This window comes from Aythya fuligula, chromosome W, assembly GCF_009819795.1.
Source record: "Aythya fuligula isolate bAytFul2 chromosome W, bAytFul2.pri, whole genome shotgun sequence".
Classification (NCBI taxonomy): domain Eukaryota; kingdom Metazoa; phylum Chordata; class Aves; order Anseriformes; family Anatidae; genus Aythya; species Aythya fuligula.
Genome location: NC_045594.1, coordinates 16,770,340 through 16,790,810, shown reverse-complemented (window position 1 = coordinate 16,790,810; position 20,471 = coordinate 16,770,340). Strand labels below are relative to the sequence as shown.

The 20,471-nt window shown below is 41.8% G+C and overlaps 1 protein-coding gene across 2 annotated transcripts in view; it reads left to right on the top strand.

The window, feature by feature from the left end:
- The window catches only part of LOC116501370 (microtubule-associated protein 1B-like), a 73,736-nt gene extending 55,679 nt beyond the window's left edge, over positions 1-18,057 (top strand). For both annotated transcript variants that reach the window (XM_032206877.1, XM_032206878.1), the window contains 4 exons: positions 5,050-5,190; positions 5,803-12,067; positions 16,382-16,620; positions 17,335-18,057. In XM_032206877.1, coding sequence (XP_032062768.1) covers positions 5,050-5,190; positions 5,803-12,067; positions 16,382-16,620; positions 17,335-17,490 — 6,801 coding nt within the window. In that variant the 3' untranslated portion in view covers positions 17,491-18,057. The remainder of the gene's footprint in view (positions 1-5,049; positions 5,191-5,802; positions 12,068-16,381; positions 16,621-17,334) is intronic.
- Positions 18,058-20,471: the final 2,414 nt, after the last annotated feature.

Genomic DNA, 20,471 nt, shown 5'->3' with positions numbered 1-20,471 from the left:
GTACTGAAAAAATTAGTTTTTCAGCAGAGATTTAAGTCAAATCTTCCTCGTGTAGCCTCCCTGGTATGAGAAGGAATTATTTAGAACAACTGATTGCTTAACAATAAATATATAAATTTGAAATGATGGATTGTTAGGAGAGATGAGGTGATTATGTCACCTTCATGGAGATGGAGCTTGAATGCAATATCTACACATGGAGTTGTTCCGGATGGACTCTTCTCATTGAGTTTGATACATGGATAGCCTTATTCTGAAAACACCATTCTGGTTTAACTTAATTCTTCTTGAACAGAGGAATGCTACACTTGAGATTTGTACCTTACCTTAATCAAAATTATCAAATCAAAATAATCAAAATCGCCACTTGCCAAGGTGATCAGCCGAGGGGCAGACGCATTCTGCAGCAGAGTGGGGGACAGGCAGGGCTTTTTTTCTGGCATCAAGCCCACTTGAGGGAGCCGCCAGGACCCGGCAGCCCTACCGAGGGAGGCTGACGAGGCATAGGCAGAGCCAGCAGCATCAGCAGCGGGCCATTTAAATCGGGCGCCACTGCCATTTCACAATGGATGCGAGACACCCCAAATGGGGGTGGACCCCCTTCCCTGTTGCTGTCAGGCGGAGGGAGGGGACCTAGGAGTTGAGGAGGAATGGAGACAGGTCCCTGCTTGACATCGAAGGCGATGCCCCCCCTACCGGCCCCACCTTCCCAGGTGCCCTTACACAACAGATTTGAGGCCCTGGAGCTTGAGAGACAGGTAGGTGAGGATGAGGTAGAAAGTCTACCCAGGAGCATGCCTAGGGCGAGGAAGTCTGCTCCATGCCTCAGGACTGCCTCCACCAAGACAGAAAGAAGGGTGATTGTTGTAGGCGACTCCCTTCTCAGGGGAACAGAGGGCCCTATTTGTCGGCCTGACCCTACCCATAGGGAAGTCTGCTGCCTCCCTGAGGCCAGGGTCAGGGACGTTGCCAGGAAGCTTCCCAACCTGGTTCGCCCCTCTGACTATTATCCTCTTTTGATAGTCCAGTCTGGCAGTGATGACACTGAAGAGAGAAGCCTGAAGACTATCAAACGGGACTTTAGGGGACTGGGTCGGTTAGTGGAAGGAGCGGGAGTACAGGTGGTGTTTTCGTCTATCCCTACGGTGGCAGGGAGGGGTACAGAGAGAGCACGGAAAGCCCACCTGATAAACACGTGGCTCAGAGGCTGGTGCCAGCACAGAAAATTTGTTTTTTTGGACCATGGGGCGCTTTACTCGGCACCCGGCCTGATGGCTGCAGATGGGTCCCTATCTCTAAGGGGAAAACGGATCCTAGCCCAGGAGCTGGGGGGGCTCATTGAGAGGGCTTTAAACTAGGTAAGAAGGGGGACGGGGCTGAAACAAGGCTTGTTGGAGCTGTGCCAGGAGTAACAATGGCAAGGCCAGGGGAGAAGGCAATGGCCTGGCTGAAGTGCATCTACACTAATGCACACAGCATGGGTAACAAACAGGAGGAGCTGGAAGCCATCATGCGGCAGGCAGGCTACAACTTGGTTGCCATCACGGAGACATGGTGGGACCACTCTCATGACTGCAGTGCTGCAAAGTCTGGCTATAGGCTCTTCAGAAGGGACAGGCAGCACAGAAGGGGTGGTGGTGTGGCTCTCTATATTAGAGAGTGTTTTGATGTTGTGGAACTCGAGGCTGGGAATTGTAAGGTTGAGTCCCTATGGGTTAGTATCGGCGGGAAGGCCAACAAGGGAAGCATCCTGGTGGGGGTCTGTTATAGACCGCCGAACCAGGATGAGGAGACAGATGAGTTCTACAGGCAGCTGACAGAAACTGCGAAATCGTCAGCGCTTGTTCTCGTGGGGGACTTCAACTTCCCAGACATATCCTGGAAGCACAACACAGCCCAGAGGAAGCAGTCTAGGAGGTTCCTGGAGAGTACGGAAGATAGCTTCCTGACGCAGCTGGTTAGTGAGCCTACTGGAGGGGGTGCCCCGCTAGACCTTCTCTTCACAAACAGAGAAGGACTGGTGGGAGATGTGGTGGTTAGAAGCTGTCTTGGGCAGAGTGACCATGAAATGGCAGAGTTCTTCATTCTAGGAGAAGGCAGGAAGGGGACCAGTAAAACCGCTGTATTGGACTTCTGGAGGGCTGACTTTGAACTGTTCAGGACACTGGTTGGCAGAGTCCCTTGGGAGGCGGTTCTGAAGGGCAGAGTCCAGGAAGGCCGGGCACTCTTCAAGAAGGAAATTTGAAAGGCTCAGGAGCAGATCGTCCCCATGTGCCCAAAGACGAGCTGGCAGGGAAGAAGACTGGCCTGGCTGAACAGAGAGCTGTGGCTTGAGCTAAGGAGAAAAAAGAGGGTTTATAATCTTTGGAAAAGAGGGCGGGCCACTGAGGAGAACTATAAGGATGTTGCGAGGCTGTGCAGGGACAAAATTAGAAAGGCCAAAGCTCATCTGGAGCTCAGTCTGGCTACTGCTGTTAAGGATAACAAAAAGTGTTTTTACAAATACATCAACGTAAAACGGAGGACTAAGGAGAATCTCCATCCTTTACTGGATGCGGGGGGAAACTTAGTGACGAGATGAGGAAAAGGCTGAGGTGCTTAATGCCTTCTTTGCCTCAGTCTTTAGCAGCAAAACCAGTTGCTCTCTGGATACCCAGTACCCTGAGCTGGTGGAAGGGGATGGGGAGCAGAATGTGGCCCTTACTATCCATGAGGAAATAGTTGGTGACCTGCTACGGCACTTGGATTTGTGCAAGTCGATGGGGCCAGATGGGATCCACCCGAGGATATTGAGAGAACTGGCAGAGGAGCTGGCCAAGCCACTTTCCATCATTTATCAACAATCCTGGCTATTGGGGGAGGGTTTATGAAAGGCAGGTCCTGCTTGACGAACCTGATCTCCTTCTATGACAAAGTGACACGCTTGGTGGATGAGGGAAAGGCTGTGGATGTGGTCTACCTTGACTTCAGCAAGGCTTTTGACACCGTTTCCCACAGCATTCTCCTCAAGAAACTGGCTGCTCGTGGCTTGGACTGGCGTATGCTTCGTTTGGTTAAAAACTGTCTGGATAGCTGGGCCCAAAGAGTCGTGGTGAATGGAGTCAAATCCAGTTGGAGGCCGGTCACTAGTGGCATTCCCCAGGGCTCGGTACTGGGGCCAGTCCTCCTTAATATCTTTATTGATGATCTGGATGAGGGGATCGAGTTCACCCTCAGTAAGTTTGCAGATGACACCAAGTTAGGTGCATGTGTCGATCTGCTCGAGGGTAGGAAGGCTCTGCAGGAGGATCTGGATAGGCTGGACCATTGGGCTGAGGCCACCTGTATGAAGTTCAACAAGGCCAAGTGCCGGGTCCTGCACCTGGGGCACAATAACCCCAAGCAGAGCTACAGGCTGGGAGATGAGTGGTTGGAAAGCTGCCTGGCGGAGAAGGACCTGGGAGTATTGGTGGATAGCCAGCTGAATATGAACCAGCAGTGTGCTCAGGTGGCCAAGAAGGCCAACAGCATCCTGGCTTGTATCAGAAGCAGTGTGGCCAGCAGGGCTAGGGAAGTGATTGTCCCCCTGTACTCGGCTCTGGTGAGGCCGCACCTCAAGTACTGTGTTCAGTTTTGGGCCCCTCACTACAAGAAGGACATGGAGGTGCTCGAGCGAGTCCAGAGAAGGGCAATGAAGCTCGTGAGGGGTCTGGAGAACAAGTCCTGCGAGGAGCGGCTGAGGAAGCTGGGTTAGTTGTGCCTGAGAAGAGGAGGCTCAGGGGCAACCTTATTGCACTGTACAGGTACCTTAAAGGAGGCTATAGGGAGGTGGGGGTTGGTCTATTCTCCCACGTGCCTGGTGACAGGACGAGGGGGAACGGGCTAAAGTTGCGCTAGGGGAGGTTTAGGTTGGTTATTAGGAAGAACTTCTGTACTGAAAGAGTTGTTAGGCATTGGAATGGGCTGCCCAGGGAAGTGGTGTGATCACCATCCCTGGAGGTCTTTAAAAGACGTTTATATGTTGAACTTAACGATATGGTTTAGTGGAGGACTTGTTAGTGTTAGGTCAGAGGTTGGACTCAATGATCTTGAGGTCTCTTCCAACAATTCTGTGATTCTGTGATTCTATGAAAATTGATTTTTCAATGTTGGACAAGGCTTTTGAAATATTTTCAGAGTGTTTACTCAACAGTGCATAGTCTTACAAAAGTTTTGTTTAGTTTTGTTCTTCAATTTAAGTTGAATTTAGCCAATAGAAGTATACTGAATATATGGATTTTTCTTAGCGTACAAGTAAGTCTCCCCCTGGGTGGAAACAGGAATTATTACTAGCTGCAGTGACGATCAAGTAACAAGAATCTACTTTAAAATAGTTGAGATTTTAAAATGCAGAAGAAGGTTATTTCTCGGTAGCAAACTACTTTGAGGCATTAGGCATCCACATAATTTTCTAATGTTTTTTGAAAAGGTCTTTGGCTGCTACACTTTAAGAAGTTATAGTGCCCATACTTAGTGATATCATGAAATGTAAATGATTCATGTGACTGTATCTGAGTGCCTGAAGTTCAAGTTTATGTTTATGGTGAAGCAGAATCGTGATTTGTGGCTGTTAATTTCCAGTGATGCTTTTGCAACTGAATGGAAAGTCATGCTGTATATTGGAAAATAAAGAACGACCTTCCAAAAACTGTCTGACACATGTAGTTGTTCCTCATTATCATGTGTGAAACAGTTGGCCAAGACTGTCCTGATACAGTACTATTAAAATTCACCAAGTTACATAAGAAATGCATTTGTTCATGAAAATATTATTTTTTCATTCAAATTTTATTCTCTTCTGCTCCTTGTTCTTTTATCCATGTGTTTTTTATTCATTAGGTCTTCTCTCTAAACTCTTCTTGTGCCTCCTTTTTTCCCTTTTGCTCCTTGTAACTTGATAATATTTCAACAGTCCTGGGAGACTGGTGCAAAATATGTTTTAAATTAGGCAAGGTAAACTGCATGTTCTCAGAGAAATATAGAACCGCATGCTAACTCCCATTATTGATGTACTTATCTCCTTCATTCTAGGTGCGTTTAATGATCACAGATGCTGCAAGACACAAACTCCTTGTACTAAGTGGACAGTGCTTTGAAAACACAGGAGAACTCATTCTTCAGTCAGGGTCCTTTTCCTTCCAAAACTTCATTGAGATATTCACGGATCAAGAGGTGTGTTCAGAAAAGTGTCTTCCATACATTGTTATGTGATGGCACAAGTTTCTAGAAGACTAAAAATGGCCTTCTGTTAAGTTAGAATTAGCACTGATAGCTTGACGCTGATGCTCTTTACTCTTTAATAGAGGGTTTCTTTCAAAACGTATTTAATTTACTTTAGCTTTGATATAAAATGCTTAACAAAAAAAAATACATTTTAATTTGGGGAATTAAGATTATGACTTTGAGAAACAGAAAACAGAAAGAACTGAAGCCCATGTGAGGAGGGGTGGGGAAGGCAACTGCCCCTGGGAGGATGCTGACCTCCTCCAGGCTGCAGATACTCTGTGCCTGTTAAGAAGATGTGCTGTTTCCCTTAGATATTTGGACAGCTCTTCTGGATGGACTGAGGCAGCACAGAGACTCTTGAGCCTATGGCAGAGATAGTGGCAGCTCTGGCAGCATTAGCTTCATAGCCCTCATCCCCTCTGAATATACAAACTCGTACTATCCTCCTATAAAGAGTGAAAGAGGGAAGGGGGAACCTTGGAAAATGCTGTGTTATGGTATTAATTATTAAAAATGAATCTACATGCATCTTCTTGTGTTTTTGTTTTAAAACCCTAGATTGGTGAATTATTGAGCACCACCCACCCTGCTAATAAAGCCAGCTTAACTCTTTTCTGTCCTGAGGAAGGGGACTGGAAAAATTCTAACCTTGACCGACACAACCTTCAAGACTTTATTAATATTAAACTCAACTCAGCTTCCATATTGCCTGAAATGGAAGGACTCTCTGAATTCACAGAGTATCTGTCAGAATCTGTAGAAGTACCATCACCCTTTGACATTTTAGAACCCCCAACCTCAGGAGGCTTTTTGAAACTCTCCAAACCCTGCTGTTATATTTTCCCAGGTGGAAGAGGGGACTCTGCATTGTTTTCAGTGAATGGATTCAACATGCTTATCAATGGAGGATCTGAAAGAAAATCTTGCTTTTGGAAACTTATCCGACATTTGGACCGGGTAGATTCCATTCTGCTCACTCACATCGGAGATGATAACTTGCCAGGAATCAATAGCATGCTTCAGCGAAAGATAGCCGAATTAGAAGAGGAACAGTCCCAAGGGTCTACTACCAACAGTGACTGGATGAAAAATCTGATCTCACCTGATTTAGGAGTTTTATTTCTTAATGTACCTGAGAACCTGAAGAACCTGAATCCTAACTTTAGAATAAAAAGTAGTATAGAAGAAGCTTGTTTTACTCTCCGGTATTTAAATAAACTGTCTATGAAACCAGAACCTCTTTTCAGAAATGTAGGAAATACCATTGACCCCATCATTTTATTTCAGAAAATGGGGGTTGGCAAACTTGAGATGTATGTGCTCAATCCTGTCAAAAATAGCAAAGAGATGCAATATTTTATGCAACGGTGGAGTGGTACTAGCAAAGATAAAGCTGAATTTCTGCTACCAAATGGCCAAGAACTAGACATTCCATTATCCTATTTCACCTCTGTCTCATCCCTGATTGTGTGGCATCCAGCTAATCCTACAGAAAAAATAATCCGAGTTCTATTTCCTGGAAACAGCACCCAATATAATATTCTAGAAGGATTAGAAAAACTCAAACACTTAGATTTCCTTAAACAACCAATAGTTACACAAAAAGACCGAACTGTAAACATTGCTAGTCTGGCTGTGAAACAAGAAAAGGTGAAACAACGAACAGACAGCAAAGAGAATCTCAAGCCTGCTGCAAAGACACCACCAATCAAGATAGTCAGAAAAGAATCTAAAGAAGAAACACGGGAGCCTGCAAAGCCCAGTCCAGCACTGGAAAATACTCAGAAATTAGAAAGCAAAGAAAAAGTTCCAGTTAAAAAAGAGAAACCAGCCAAAACAGAGACCAAACCTATAGTGACAGAAAAAGATGGAACAAGCAAAGAAGAGCAAATAGTGAAATCTGAAACTCCTGAAAAACAAGTTACAGATGTAAAATCAAAAGTGGCAAAGGAGAAGACAGTGAAAAAGGAAGTCAAAAAAAAACCTGAAGAAAAGAAAGAGGAAAAGGAAAAAACAAAGAAAGAGATTTCTAAAAAAGAGGAGAAAATACTTATCAAAAAAGAGGAAAAACACAAAAAAGAAGAGATCAAGAAAGAAGTTAAAAAAGATGTGAAAAAGGAAGAGAAGGAAAGTAAGAAGGAAGTAAAGAAAGATGCTCCACCAAAGGAAGCTAAAAAAGAAGCGAAGAAGGAACTTAACAAGGAAGAAAAAGAAGCCAAAAAGGATATCAAAAAGGTTTCTAAAGAAGCAAAGAAGACAACTGGTCCTTCAACTGAAGCCAAAAAGCTAGCAGCAAAGCCTAAATCACAAAAGAAGGAGGACCCTGTTAAAAAGGAAGCAGTACCTGCTGGAAAGCCAAAGGAAAAAGGAAAAATTAAGACTGTGAAGAAGGAGATCAAATTCAGTGGAGCACAAGTTGCCCTTGTAGCAGTTGGAACTGCTGCCACAACTGTAACAGCTGTAGCAGCTGCAGAAATTACAGGTAGTGGAAAAGAACTTGAAGTGGAAAGATCCCTTATGTCTTCACCAGAGGATTTAACAAAGGATTTTGAAGAATTAAAAGCTGAAGAAGTAGAAACAATAAAAGAAACAAAACCTCAGGTTGCATTCATAGAGGATGAACTGAAACTCACTGGCAAAGAACAAAAAGAGGCCTTTGATTCCCAAAAAGAAAAATTAGAAAATGAAGGACCTTCAGAGTCCTCTGATGAAGGTATAACAACCACAGAGGCTGAGGGTGAGTGTGAACAGACACCTGAAGAATTGGAACCAGTGGAAAAGCACAGGGTTGATGACAATGAAAAATTTAAAGATGAGGGAACTGGCTTGGCAGAATCATCTGAAGTGGAAAATTATGAGGAAAAGGCAGAGACAGAAGATGCTGAAGAACAAGGTGAAGATGAGGAAGAAAAGACATCATTGGACACCACAAAACTATACATGGAAGAAGCAAGAATAATGGAAGAGAGTTCAGAAGAAATAATGGTCAAAGCAGATGTTAGCATTAAAGATGAAAAATATATTGAAAAGGCAGATTATGAGGCATCAGGTGAACAATATGAAGAAACAGTAGAAAAGGCAGAAACTAAAGAAACTGAGGAAGAGGAGGAAGACAAAACAGAAGATAAAGAGGATACTGAAAAAATAGAAGCTAAAGAAGATTATGTGATGGCTGTTGTAGACAAAGCTGCAGAAGCTGGTGAAGTTGAAGATAAATATGGCCTACTCATAATTACACCAACAAAATGCTCAGAGCCTCAGTCTCCAGCAGTTGAACTGGCCTCACCAATCCATGATGAGACATTACCAGGTAATTCAGAAAGTGAAGCTATTGTTTCTGATGAAGAAAATAGAGATCAACCTGAGGAATTCACTGCTATTTTGGGTTATACACAGTCTACTACCGAAATACCCAGTAAACCAACTTCAATGGATGAAATGTCTACACCCCGGGATGTCATGAGTAATGAAACTAATAATGAGGAAAGTGACTCAACTTATCAGGAGTATGCGAACATCACCAAGTATGAGACATCACTGTACTCTCAAGACTTTGGTAGACTTAAGCTTTCTACACTTCCGGATGCTTTTAATGGAATATCTGAAGGAACCAAAACAGAGGCCACAGAAGGTAGAGACTATAATGCCTCAGCTTCTACCATCTTGCCACCTTCTTCATTAGAGGAAGACAAATTCTGCAAATCTGCATTCCAGGATGTATACTGGCAAAAAGAAAATGAAACCCAAGGCACTACTAAATTAGAAATCAAAGAAACCTGCTCAGAAAATGTTGGTGGAAAATGTAGTCCAGCCAAGAGTCCATCTGAGAATTTGTCTCCTCTATCACCAGTTGTCAAAACACCACTGAGTGAACGTAGTGTGAACTTTTCACTTACTCCCAATGAGATCAAGGTCTTGGCTGAGAATGTCCCCATTGCTATATTGCCTGATGTACATCAAGAAGTTGCCAAAGAGCACTGTGCAAGCCTTGAAGATATAACATTAGAAGTAGTATCTCCCTCACAGTCTGCTGCTGGTAGTGCTGGCCACACACCTTATTATCAGTCTCCCACTGATGAAAAATCCAGTCAGCTTCCCTCTGAAACCAGTGAAAAGTCAACAGAAGCTCCAGTTAGCTTTGAATTCAGTAAAGTCATAGATGAGTCTTCAAAACCCATAATAAGCCCTATGGATGAACCTGTGCCAGATTCAGAATCTCCTATTGAAAAGGTTCTCTCGCCTCTACGGAGTCCACCACTGATAGGTTCAGAGACCACTTACGATACATTTTTGAGTGATGATGTAAAGTGTCCCACCAGAGATTATGGAAGTCCCTCTAAGGGAATACCTGAAAAAGAAAAAACACCTGTTCAGATGAGCCCAGCTTCTGAAGGCAGCTCTGTGGGCCTTTGCCAAGAAAAGAAAGATGAAAAAAGCATGGAGTTTATGGTAATTAAGGAAAGCTTCAGCCTAGAAAGGAAAGTGGAGGATACAGAACCCAGCAACTCTCAGTCCTCATTGGTCTTGGATGACCAGAAGTTAACAGGTGATCTCTCACCTACTCAAATAGATATCAGTCAGTTCAGTTCTTTAAAAGAAGACACCAAAATGTCAATTTCTGAAGGCACTGTTTCTGACAAATCTGCAACTCCTGTTGATGAGGTCATAGCAGAAGACACCTATTCCCATATAGAAGGAGTAGCTTCTGTCTCTACAGCATCTGTTGCTACTAGTTCATTTCCAGAACCAACTACTGATGATGTATCTCCTTCTTTGCATGCTGAGGTTGGATCTCCCCACTCTACAGAAGTTGACGATTCCTTTTCAGTGTCAGTTGTACAAACACCAACAACGTTTCAGGAAACAGAAATGTCTCCATCTAAGGAGGAGTGCCCAAGGCCTATGTCGATTTCTCCACCAGATTTCTCACCTAAAACCGCAAAATCAAAAACCCTTATGCATGATCACAGATCTCCTGATCAGTCAGTAGAATTTGGTCAGGAGTCCCCTGAGCAGTCTTTAGCAATGGACTTTAGTAGGCAATCTCCAGAATATCCTACTGTAGGCATAAGTATACACCATATATCTGTAAATGGACCAACAGAAGTAGATTATAGCCCTTCAGATATACAGGAGGCAACTTTTGCACAGATTTCCCCTGTGGAGCAGACATCTTACACTCAGGAGAAGGATATTTCAGAAATTATTTCAGTTTCTCAAACTGAAGCTTCATCTTCAACTTCATCAGCTCATACACCTTCCCAGGTAACTTCACCACTGCTAGAGGAAACTTTTTCAGGTGCTGTTTCACCCAGAGATATGTCACTACATTCTTCTTTTACCTCAGAAAAGGTATTGAGCCTAGGAGAAAGGCTGTTTCCAAAGTCTGACCCATCTCCACTAACTCCAAGGGAATCTTCTTCTCTATACTCTCCTAGTTTTCCAGATTCACATCCTGTAATCACAGAAGTAGTTTCAGATAGTTACACATCTTCATTGTCACTGCAAGTGTCCTCTGACAAAGCATTTGGTAAACAGGCTGTCATATTACGGGAACCTCTAACAAAGCACAGCCCAGAACTTTTATTCAACCCAGAAATAATAGATTCACCGATAAGCAGTAGGTCACCAGAAGAGCTTAGTTATTCTTATGAGGCCACAGAGAAAACTACTAGGTCACCAGAGGATATTAGCTACTCCTATGAGGCAGTTGGAAAATCTACTAGATCATCTCAGGCCACAGATTATTCCTATGAGACAACAGGGAAAACCACCAGATCACCTGGGGCCATAGATATTTCCTATGAGAGAATTAGGAAAGCTAACAGATCACTTGATGCTATGGATTCTTCCTATGAGACAACAGGGAAAACCACTAAGTCACCAGAAGCCATTAGCTACTGCTATGAGACAACTGGGAGAACCACCAAGTCACTAGAGACCATGGCTTACTCCTATGAAATAACTGGGAAAGCCACCAGCTCACCTGAAGTTAGTAGCTATTGCTATGAAGCAAGTGCACATCTTACTCCAGGAAAATCATTAGCAGAATCTTGTCAGGATGTTGATTTATGTCTTGTGTCCTCCTGTGAATATAAACATCCTAAAACTGAACTTTCACCTTCATTTATCAACCCAAATCCCCTTGAGTGGTTTGCAATGGAACAGTTTCAAGATCAAGAAAAGCCATTAACTCAGTCTGGGGGAGCCCATCCACCTTCTGGGGGAAAGCAGCAAGAGCGTCAGTGTGATGAAACCCCTCCCACATCAGTGAGCGATTCTGCCCCATCTCAGACTGATTCAGATGTTCCCCCTGAGACTGAGGAATGTCCTTCCATCACTGCAGATGCTAACATTGACTCAGAAGATGAATCAGAAACCATTCCAACAGACAAGACAATTGCATACAAACACATTGACCCACCACCTGTCCCAATTCAGGATCACAGCCCTTCCCCTAGGCACCCTGATGTCTCCATGGTTGATCCAGAGGCTTTGCCAGTCGATCAGAATTTGGGTAAAACTTTGAAGAAGGACCTCAAAGAAAAGACAAAAACAAAAAAGCAGGGCACTAAGACCAAGTTGTCTTCTTCTGTTAAAAAAAGTGATGGTAAATCAAAGCAAGCGGCTTCACCAAAACCAGATGTAAGAGATTCTTTAGACAAAAATTCCCAAACAGATTCTCCAAAAAAGGAGTTTGTGGAGAAGAGAACCAAAAATATCTCTAATCCAGATGTAAAGTCCCAAGTGGAAGAGAAAGATAAGGATACCAAGAATGCAACAAATACAACAGCATCCAAGTCAACAAAGACTGCAACCACAGGTAAAGGCAGATAGGATCTCCCTAGTGTTAAGATTTTCTTAGTTGTTTAAGTGAAGTTAGGTTGTCCTTATATCAGTTGAGAATGCAATTTACAGCAAACACCCAAAGAAAGTCCATGCTTTAAAAATAAATCCAGAGTGTAAAGGCTGCATTTAAATGAATGAAATATGCTGAATTAACTTTTGCGATCTGGGAAACTAGATGCATCAGTTTGCTCAGATGTAAAGAATTAGAGTGAGTACATCAAGTATAAAAAGATTAATACTAGCTGTCTAAATTAGTTAGCCAACTAATAGAATTAAAAGTATTGCTTTTGTAGGTGAAGTGAAATTAGTAGTAAAGTGACCCACTTTATTCATTGTAAGAATCATGTAGGCATAATGCTCCTAACATAAACCATTCAAACCAATTCATTTTAATTTTGTGAGAGGCAAAGGTGATATAGGACATTGGATGTGTTTATTACTTTGCTGGATTCTTTTTAAAGAGTATTTTAAAAATAACAGCAGTATGAGAACTTTCAGTGAGCTAAGCATGTACATCACATAATCTGGTTAAAGTCTTATGCTGTCAGTGATGGCTAAATATATGGAAAGTTAATGTTATTTTGAATGACTGTTGTGTAGTCTATAAGTAGTAATAAAATATGAATTATATCACTGAAGGAGGCATTGTGCTAATATGTTGTTTCTGGCAGATCTTGTTACAGAGCATTTTGAGGATACTTTGATTTTGCTGTTGTCATCAGGACTGATATTCTATTGAAAGCTTTTTACAAGACGCAAGTCTAGGATTCAGTACAAGCAAACCAGCATTCATCTGTCTGTAGCTTCCCCATTTTCTGTGGTCTTCTGTTCCTTTCATATACCATCATTTGCAGGTCTCTGTTAATAGATGCTTTTCAAAGTAGTGGTATAGTTCCTCATGCTGTACATTTCTCCAACACTTTATATTAGATTCTTCTTCCTTGAAGCATACTTCTCAGACATACACTAGAGCTGAAGACAAGGCTTTATTTGATATTGACATTTAGGTGTAAAATATAATGTCTAATACTTTAGCCAGTGTTGGTATTCACAGTTCAAAAGGTTTATTACAGACTTTTTATCACAGATGATCAAAGATTTTGTAAAATATGCATTAGTTAAAATGATCTAATTCAGGAAAACTTATCATATTATGATGCTTATTTGGCATATTGCTCTCTGATGAATATCATCAGGTCATGTTAGACAATTGTAATGGACTTTCCTGGCCTTTCAATATGTAACCCTTAATAAAGTGTATTGCTCAGATAATTTAGTTTACCAAACTTCATACTCTGTAACTTCATGGAGAGGCTAATAAAACATAAATGGTGATCATCTAAATACAATTACTGATTGAATCTTGATTGTCAGGTCACCCTGTGATTCAATGTGTGACAAAAGCAACTTTTATGAAATATTTTTAGTGCTAGTGTTTAAACTTTGAACTTCCTTTTGACTGAAGCTCTTAGAACAGGTACTACACTATGTATAACAGCAAAAACACTCTTCCCCTTACTTTTTGTGATGTGGCTAATTTGTGTATGCAAATAAGGAACTAGCAGGCAAACAAATACTTGTTCTTAGTTCCCTGAAGTAATTGAATTAGGAAATTTCACTGTCCTCCCAAGTTCCTTTTTGCCCCTCTTTCTGCTCTCATTTAGTAGCTTCCTGATGCTGTAAGACAGCCTGAAAATATCAAAGCTGTTGTGCTGATACCCCAAATCTCAAGACTGTTTAAAATCTGCATGACTTCCTGTGTGATCCTAAGTTTTATAATCATGCATACCCAAGACTTTGGAAAGCTGTGATTCTTAACTTGAGAAATAGAATCATAGAATGGCCTGGGTTGAAAAGGACCTTAAAGATCATCTAGTTTCAACCCCCCTGCTCTGGGCAGGGTTGCCAGCCACTAGAGCAGGCTGCCCAGAGCCGCATCCAGCCTGGCCTTGAATGCCTCCAGGGATGGGGCATCCACAGCCTCCCTGGGCAACCTGTTCCAGTGCCTCACCACCCTCAGAGTGAAAAACTTTTTCCTAATATCTAACCTAAATCTCCCCTGTCTTAGTTTAAAACCATTCCCCCTTGTCCTATCACTATCAACAGATGTAAACAGGCATTCCGCCTCCTGATTATACACTCCCTTCAAGTACTGGAAGGCTGCAATGAGGTCTTCCTGGAGCCTTCTCTTCTCCAAGCTGAACAAGCCCAGTTCCCTCAACCTTTCTTCATAGGGGAGGTGCTCCAGCCCTCTGATCATCTTAGTGGCCCTCCTCTGGACCCGTTCCAAGAGCTCCACATCCTTCTTGTGCTGGGGGCCCCAGGCCTGCACGCAGTGTTCCAGGTGGGGTTTCACAAGGGCAGAGTAGAGGGGGACAATCACCTCCCTCTCCCTGCTGGCCACCCCTTTTTTAATGCAGCTCAGGACACAGATGTCCTTCCAGGCTGCAAGCATGCACTGCTAGCTCATGTCCAACTTCTCGTCCAGAAGGAAGTCCATCAAGTCCTTCTCTGCAGACTACTCTCAAGTTCTTCTTTGCCCGGTCTATATAAATACCTGGGATTGCCCCAGCCCAAGTGCAAAACCTTGCACTTGGCCTTGTTGAACCTCATTAGGTTCTCATGGGCCCACTTCTCCAGCCTGTCTAGGTCCCTCTGGATGGCATCCCTTCCCTCTATTGTATCGACTGCACTGCTCAGCTTGGTGTCATCTGCAAACTTGCTGAGTGCACTTGATTCTGTCATCTATGTCGTTGATAAAGATGCTGAAGAGTACCAGTCCCAAGACCAACCCCTGAGGGACACCACTTGTGACTGGCCTCCACCCAGACATAGAACCGTTGACCACAACCCTTTGGCTGTGACCAACCAACCAATTCTTTATCCACCTAACAGTCCATTCTTCAAATCCATACCTCTCCAATTTAGAGAGAAGAATGGTGAGGGACCATATCAAAGGCTTTGCTCAAGTCCAGGTAGATGATATCCATCACCCTTCCTTTGTCTACCGATGCCATCACTCCATCATAGAAGGCCACCAGATTGGTTAGGCAAGATCTGCCTTTGGTGAAGCTGTGCTGGCTGTCTCGAATCACCTCTTTATCTTGTGCATGCCTTAACATGTCTTCCAGGAGGATCTGCTCCATGATCTTCCCAGGCACAGAGGTGAGGCCCACCTGCCTGTAGTTCCCTGGGTCTTCCTTTCTCCCTTTTTTAAAAACGGGAGTAACGTTTCCCTTTTTCCAGTCACCAGAGACTTCACCCGACAGACATGATTTTTCAAATATGATGGAGAGCGGCTTGGCAACCACACCATCCATCTCTCTCAGCACCCTGGGATGTATAACATCTGGCCCCATGGACACATCCAATTTCATTAGGCCGGACTTGTTCCACTGTCACAGTGGGACGGAATCCGCTCCTCTCACCCTCTCCTTGAGGTTCAGGGTCCTGACAGACATAGGAAACTTGACCACCAGTGAAGACTGAGGCAAAGCACTTACTGAGTACCTCAGCTTTTTCCATGTCTAAGAAAGCCAGTTCTCCCATCTCGTTTATCAGAGGGGGAACACTCTCCTTGGCCTGTCTCCTCCTGCCTATGTATCTGTAGAACCCCTTCTTGTTGTTCTTCACACCCCTTGCTGAGTTCAGCTCCATCTGTGCTTTGGCTTTCCTGATCCCATCTCTACACATCCAGACAACACCCCTGTATTCCTCCCAGGCTACGCAACCCTGCTTCCATTTCCTGTACATTTCCCTCTTTTCCCTCAGTTTAAGCTGAAGGTCCGTGCTCAGCCATGCCAGTTGCCTGCCTCCTCTGCTTGATTTCTTTTGCTGGGGGATGGAGAGCTCTTGCACTCTCAGAAGGGTGTCCGTAAATTTTACTTACTTTACCTTAATTTACTGAATGGTAATTCAGTATTCACGGGCCTGCAATTGTAATTGTTGGATAATAATAGCATATTACTTATATAAGTAATACATATATAAGGTTTAGTCAATTGTTGTTTATGTGGTAGTGAGCTTTTATTGTATTATATAGTTAGTTACATTTATTATTTTTTCCTCTTAGTACAGTTGTAACTGGGATACAACAGATCTGGAAAGTGTCATTAGGAGGGTAACGCCATAACTGTTTCAAAGGACACAGAAGTACAGCTGTAGCTATGTAATGCTTAACAAACAGCAGCTATTTTAAGGAATATCACCTCAGCAATTATAACATAATTAGTAAATGCATGTTTTTAACCAGCCTGTAATATATTCTTTTGTTGTTTTATTTCCAAAGGATCTGGGAATACTAAGTTGGCAAAATCTACGGTGGTGCCTCCAGGACCTCCAGTGTATTTGGATCTGGTGTATATTCCCAACCACAGCAATAGCAAGAATGTCGACATTGAGTTTTTCAAGAGGGTGCGGTCATCCTACTATGTGGTGAGCGGGAATGATTCTACAGCTGAGGAACCAAGCAGGACTGTTCTGGACTCCCTGCTGGAGGGCAAAGCCCAGTGGGAGAGTAACATGCAGGTAAGCTCTTCACTAGTGTTTCTACCTGGAACTTTAAACTTCTCCGGGAAGCAACTATGGGAAGCCAAAGCATTGTTGGAGTGGATGGCGACTGCTCGGGACATGGGATTTCCAGCCAGGGCACCTCATTTTGCCAATAATGTGAGAGGACACCCAAGTCAAGCACAGAGATGCACCATACTCAGCCACTCCCCCATTTCTGGACCATCTGACCTGTCCCTCGAGAATAAAACAATTTGGAACTCATGGTTTACAGGGCCATTTAGCTGTTTCACACTATTGCTATACCATATATGATCCAAGTTTGGAAACTTGCAGTTTGTAAGTAGGAAAGAAAAGTGAATATTTCATGCTTTGTATAGTAATCACATACACTTGGAAACTTCTTGTACCTTTCCAATATGGTAAATAAATAAACAAAATATTTGGCCATAATCTGAAGAGCTATCAGTACAGACAATAACCTGCTACTTCTCTGGAAAGCTGCATCTCAGCAGCTTATAGAACCAAAACTGCTTCTTTACAGTCATTTCATCTTATTTACATATTTACTTATTTCCTTTTATCCATTCATTTACCTAAGTATTTATTGCATAAAGAGACACTCTTTCCAAAAGGGAAAAATGTTTGTTGGCCAGGACTTCTAACAGACATTTTTCTTATCAGTTGTTTCTGTTGCCAATTCCTGAGGAGTTATCCTGTTTTGTGTTGCAGGTGACCTTAATCCCAACCCATGACTCAGAAGTGATGAGGGAATGGTACCAAGAGACCCATGAGAAACAGCAGGACCTCAACATCATGGTTTTGGCAAGCAGCAGCACTGTTGTCATGCAAGATGAATCTTTTCCCGCATGCAAAATTGAACTGTAAGAATGAGACCACGTACCACAACATTAAACTTTGTTTCCAGAAATTCTTCAGTTTGAAAACACCTTTTATAAAAATTCAACCCACCTATTTTAGCTGCTGAACTATATACCTGCCAAATGCTTTACTGTGTCACAATGATGTAAGTCACTAATATTTTTCAGTCTTTGATAATTACTAAGGGAAATGACAGTATTCCCACAGTAGGATTCATAGTACTGTGACAATACAGATCCAGTTTCATCTCCTCTGAATGTTTGGAAAGCATGCACTAGCAACTCCAACTGACTTCCGTCAGGTAGAGGCATTTGCCTTCTAAAGAAACACAAAGAGAGAGAAAAAGAGAGAGGGTTAGGAGGAGAAAGTAATAAAAAATTAGATCTGCGTTAGTCTCATGGCAACAGATGTATCGCTTGCTGCAGTTTGCTTATGCTCTCACATGAAAAGACAGTTTTAAATTTGTATCATTCTGAGCTATAGCAAAGGAAGTCCTTACTTTACAGAATTGTTAGCTGGAAAATAAGAAGCGGCAGAATGTGGTTGGGAAGGGATGTACAACCTAAACTCTCATTAGCAGTTTTCCACTTTAATTTGAACTCTGCATACTGACATACCATAACAATCACAGGCCAAATATACACATAGTCTGAACCCCATTCAGAAATTTAAAACCTTCCTTTCAACATGCAGAACATGTCTAAGGCATGCTCCCAGTGAAAATACACTTACGCCACTCAGAACTGACCAGTCCATATGCTTAAACAGTCATGTCAACTGTTGATTGACTGAAGTAACCAAAGCAGTTAGAAGTACATACATACATTGACCAAAGCAGTTAGAAGTACATACAGTATACAATTTGCCTTAGAACGTGACTTCAATGTATAAAGAAACTTGCACTTATTTTTTTACTGTTGAGACATCAAATTTATAAAACATCTGTGTAGGATCATAGTTACACCAGTAAAGTGTGAGTGTGCATGTATGGTACTAGAAACCTATCTGACTAGTCAAACAGCTTGGTGCTATGAATTACATATGTTAGTTATGTGTGCACTTCATTGATGCACCTGGACAGCTCAACAAGGCAAGACAAGCATTTTTTACAAAGTTTCTTTTGTATTGTGGAAGCAAGATTGAAGTGGTGTCCACTATGAGAGTTGCAAAACTTAGCAAAACATTCAGGATGATGAAAAAGGTTACCTGCAAGTCTGTACAGTATTAAACCTTCCTTGGTTTTACCTTGTTTTATTTGTTTAATTTAAGAGTGAATGGGTGTGTTGGGTCTGGAATAAATGTACAGAAACCTTTCTTTTAGTGCTGCATGAACTTTTAATAGATGAACTTTTAACAAAAGTCTTAATTTACAGGAAAATGCAAAGAAAAAAATCAGGTAAAGGCAAATTTTTCTTAGTAGTTTTGTAAGATAAATGAATAATTTGTTTAAGGTTCTAGTAAGAATGGATATTGAGGTAAAATTTATTGAAAATAGTCAACTACCAATACCTTGCAGTGGGGGGCACCCTGGTGGTAAAATTAACCTATTGATGATAACAGAAAATGGGATTTGAAATGTTGATTGCCTAATATTTACAAGGGTGTAGCCTACATTCTCAACCCTCACAAGATCTTGAAAAAAGATACAATAAACTAAAACAAGTCTTTCCTTTCCTTTCCTTTCCTTTCCTTTCCTTTCCTTTCCTTTCCTTTCCTTTCCTTTCCTTTCCTTTCCTTTCCTTTCCTTTCCTTTCCTTTCCTTTCCTTTCCTTTCCTTTCCTTTCCTTTCCCTTTCCTTTCCTTTCCTTTCCTTTCCCCCCTTCCTTACCTTCTTAAGACTGCTTGCAGAGGAAACAGCATATAGAACAGTTCCATGATTTAAAATAGTCTGGATTTTTTTAATCTCAGAAGTTTTACCCCAATAAAAACATATTGTTACATCGTAGAAGGTTTGTGAACTGGAATTTGAAGAATGTACAAAAGCCTCCAAAATGGAGATATGTGCTGGCCTGTATGATTCACCCTTATGGCTGGTATTAAGTTTCACAGTGTAGTGGACTATGACCTCATTTTATTTTATTTACTTATAATTTATTTCAAATTTACATTCTTTAGGATATTTTTATTTAATAGGCATATGTTTGCACTCCTAATTTTTTTTTTTTTTTTTTTAATATATACTGCTTTACAACCCTTTAAATGTGGGCTCTTGAGGCCTATTTAATACTGTAAATTACTGTTTATCAGGTGTTGGGATTTTCAATTTATTTTTAACATTATCTTTTTTTTTGTTGTCTCTAGCAATACTGCTTTATTAAGCTTTTAAGTTGTAAAGAATAACTCAGAATGACTATGGCACAGAAGACAGATGGAAATGTATTGTGAAATTAAGCATTTTTTCTGGGCTCATAATCATTAACTTAAAATTGCCTTTGTAATACGTAGACTTCAAAGCTATATTTCTGCAATTCTTTCTGTTTTGTCTACTTTCTTACATAGGTAAGATTTCAAACTTTTTGAGGGGGTAGGAACAGATTTTCTGACAATATCTGAAATGTTTTATACCTCTGCTTTGATAGAAAATCTGTTTTAAGTACAGCAGTGGTTCAGAGACTAATCTAACTTATGCCAATGTGAATCAGGAAAAATTTCACTGCAATCAGAGAAGTTACAGTCATTTGGTCCTACTGTAAATTAAATTAGAATCAAGCCTTAAATCTCCCCAAGTAAGTTTGTGATGACTCAAGCATTTGTTTTACTTTAAAAAAAAAAAAAAAGTAGTTAAAACCGATCTTAAAATGTACATTCGTTTTTTGCTACTACAATAATATTAAAAAAACAGTCTGGCTCTTCTGAGGTATTGGAATGCCTATTCCATCTATTCCCTTTTAAATGGCAACTGTGTCTGGGTGTAACACAGTGATGAACTCCTCCATTAGCTTCTTTTACCCTTAATGTCTTTCCTGCCTGTGGAACTAATCTAACTG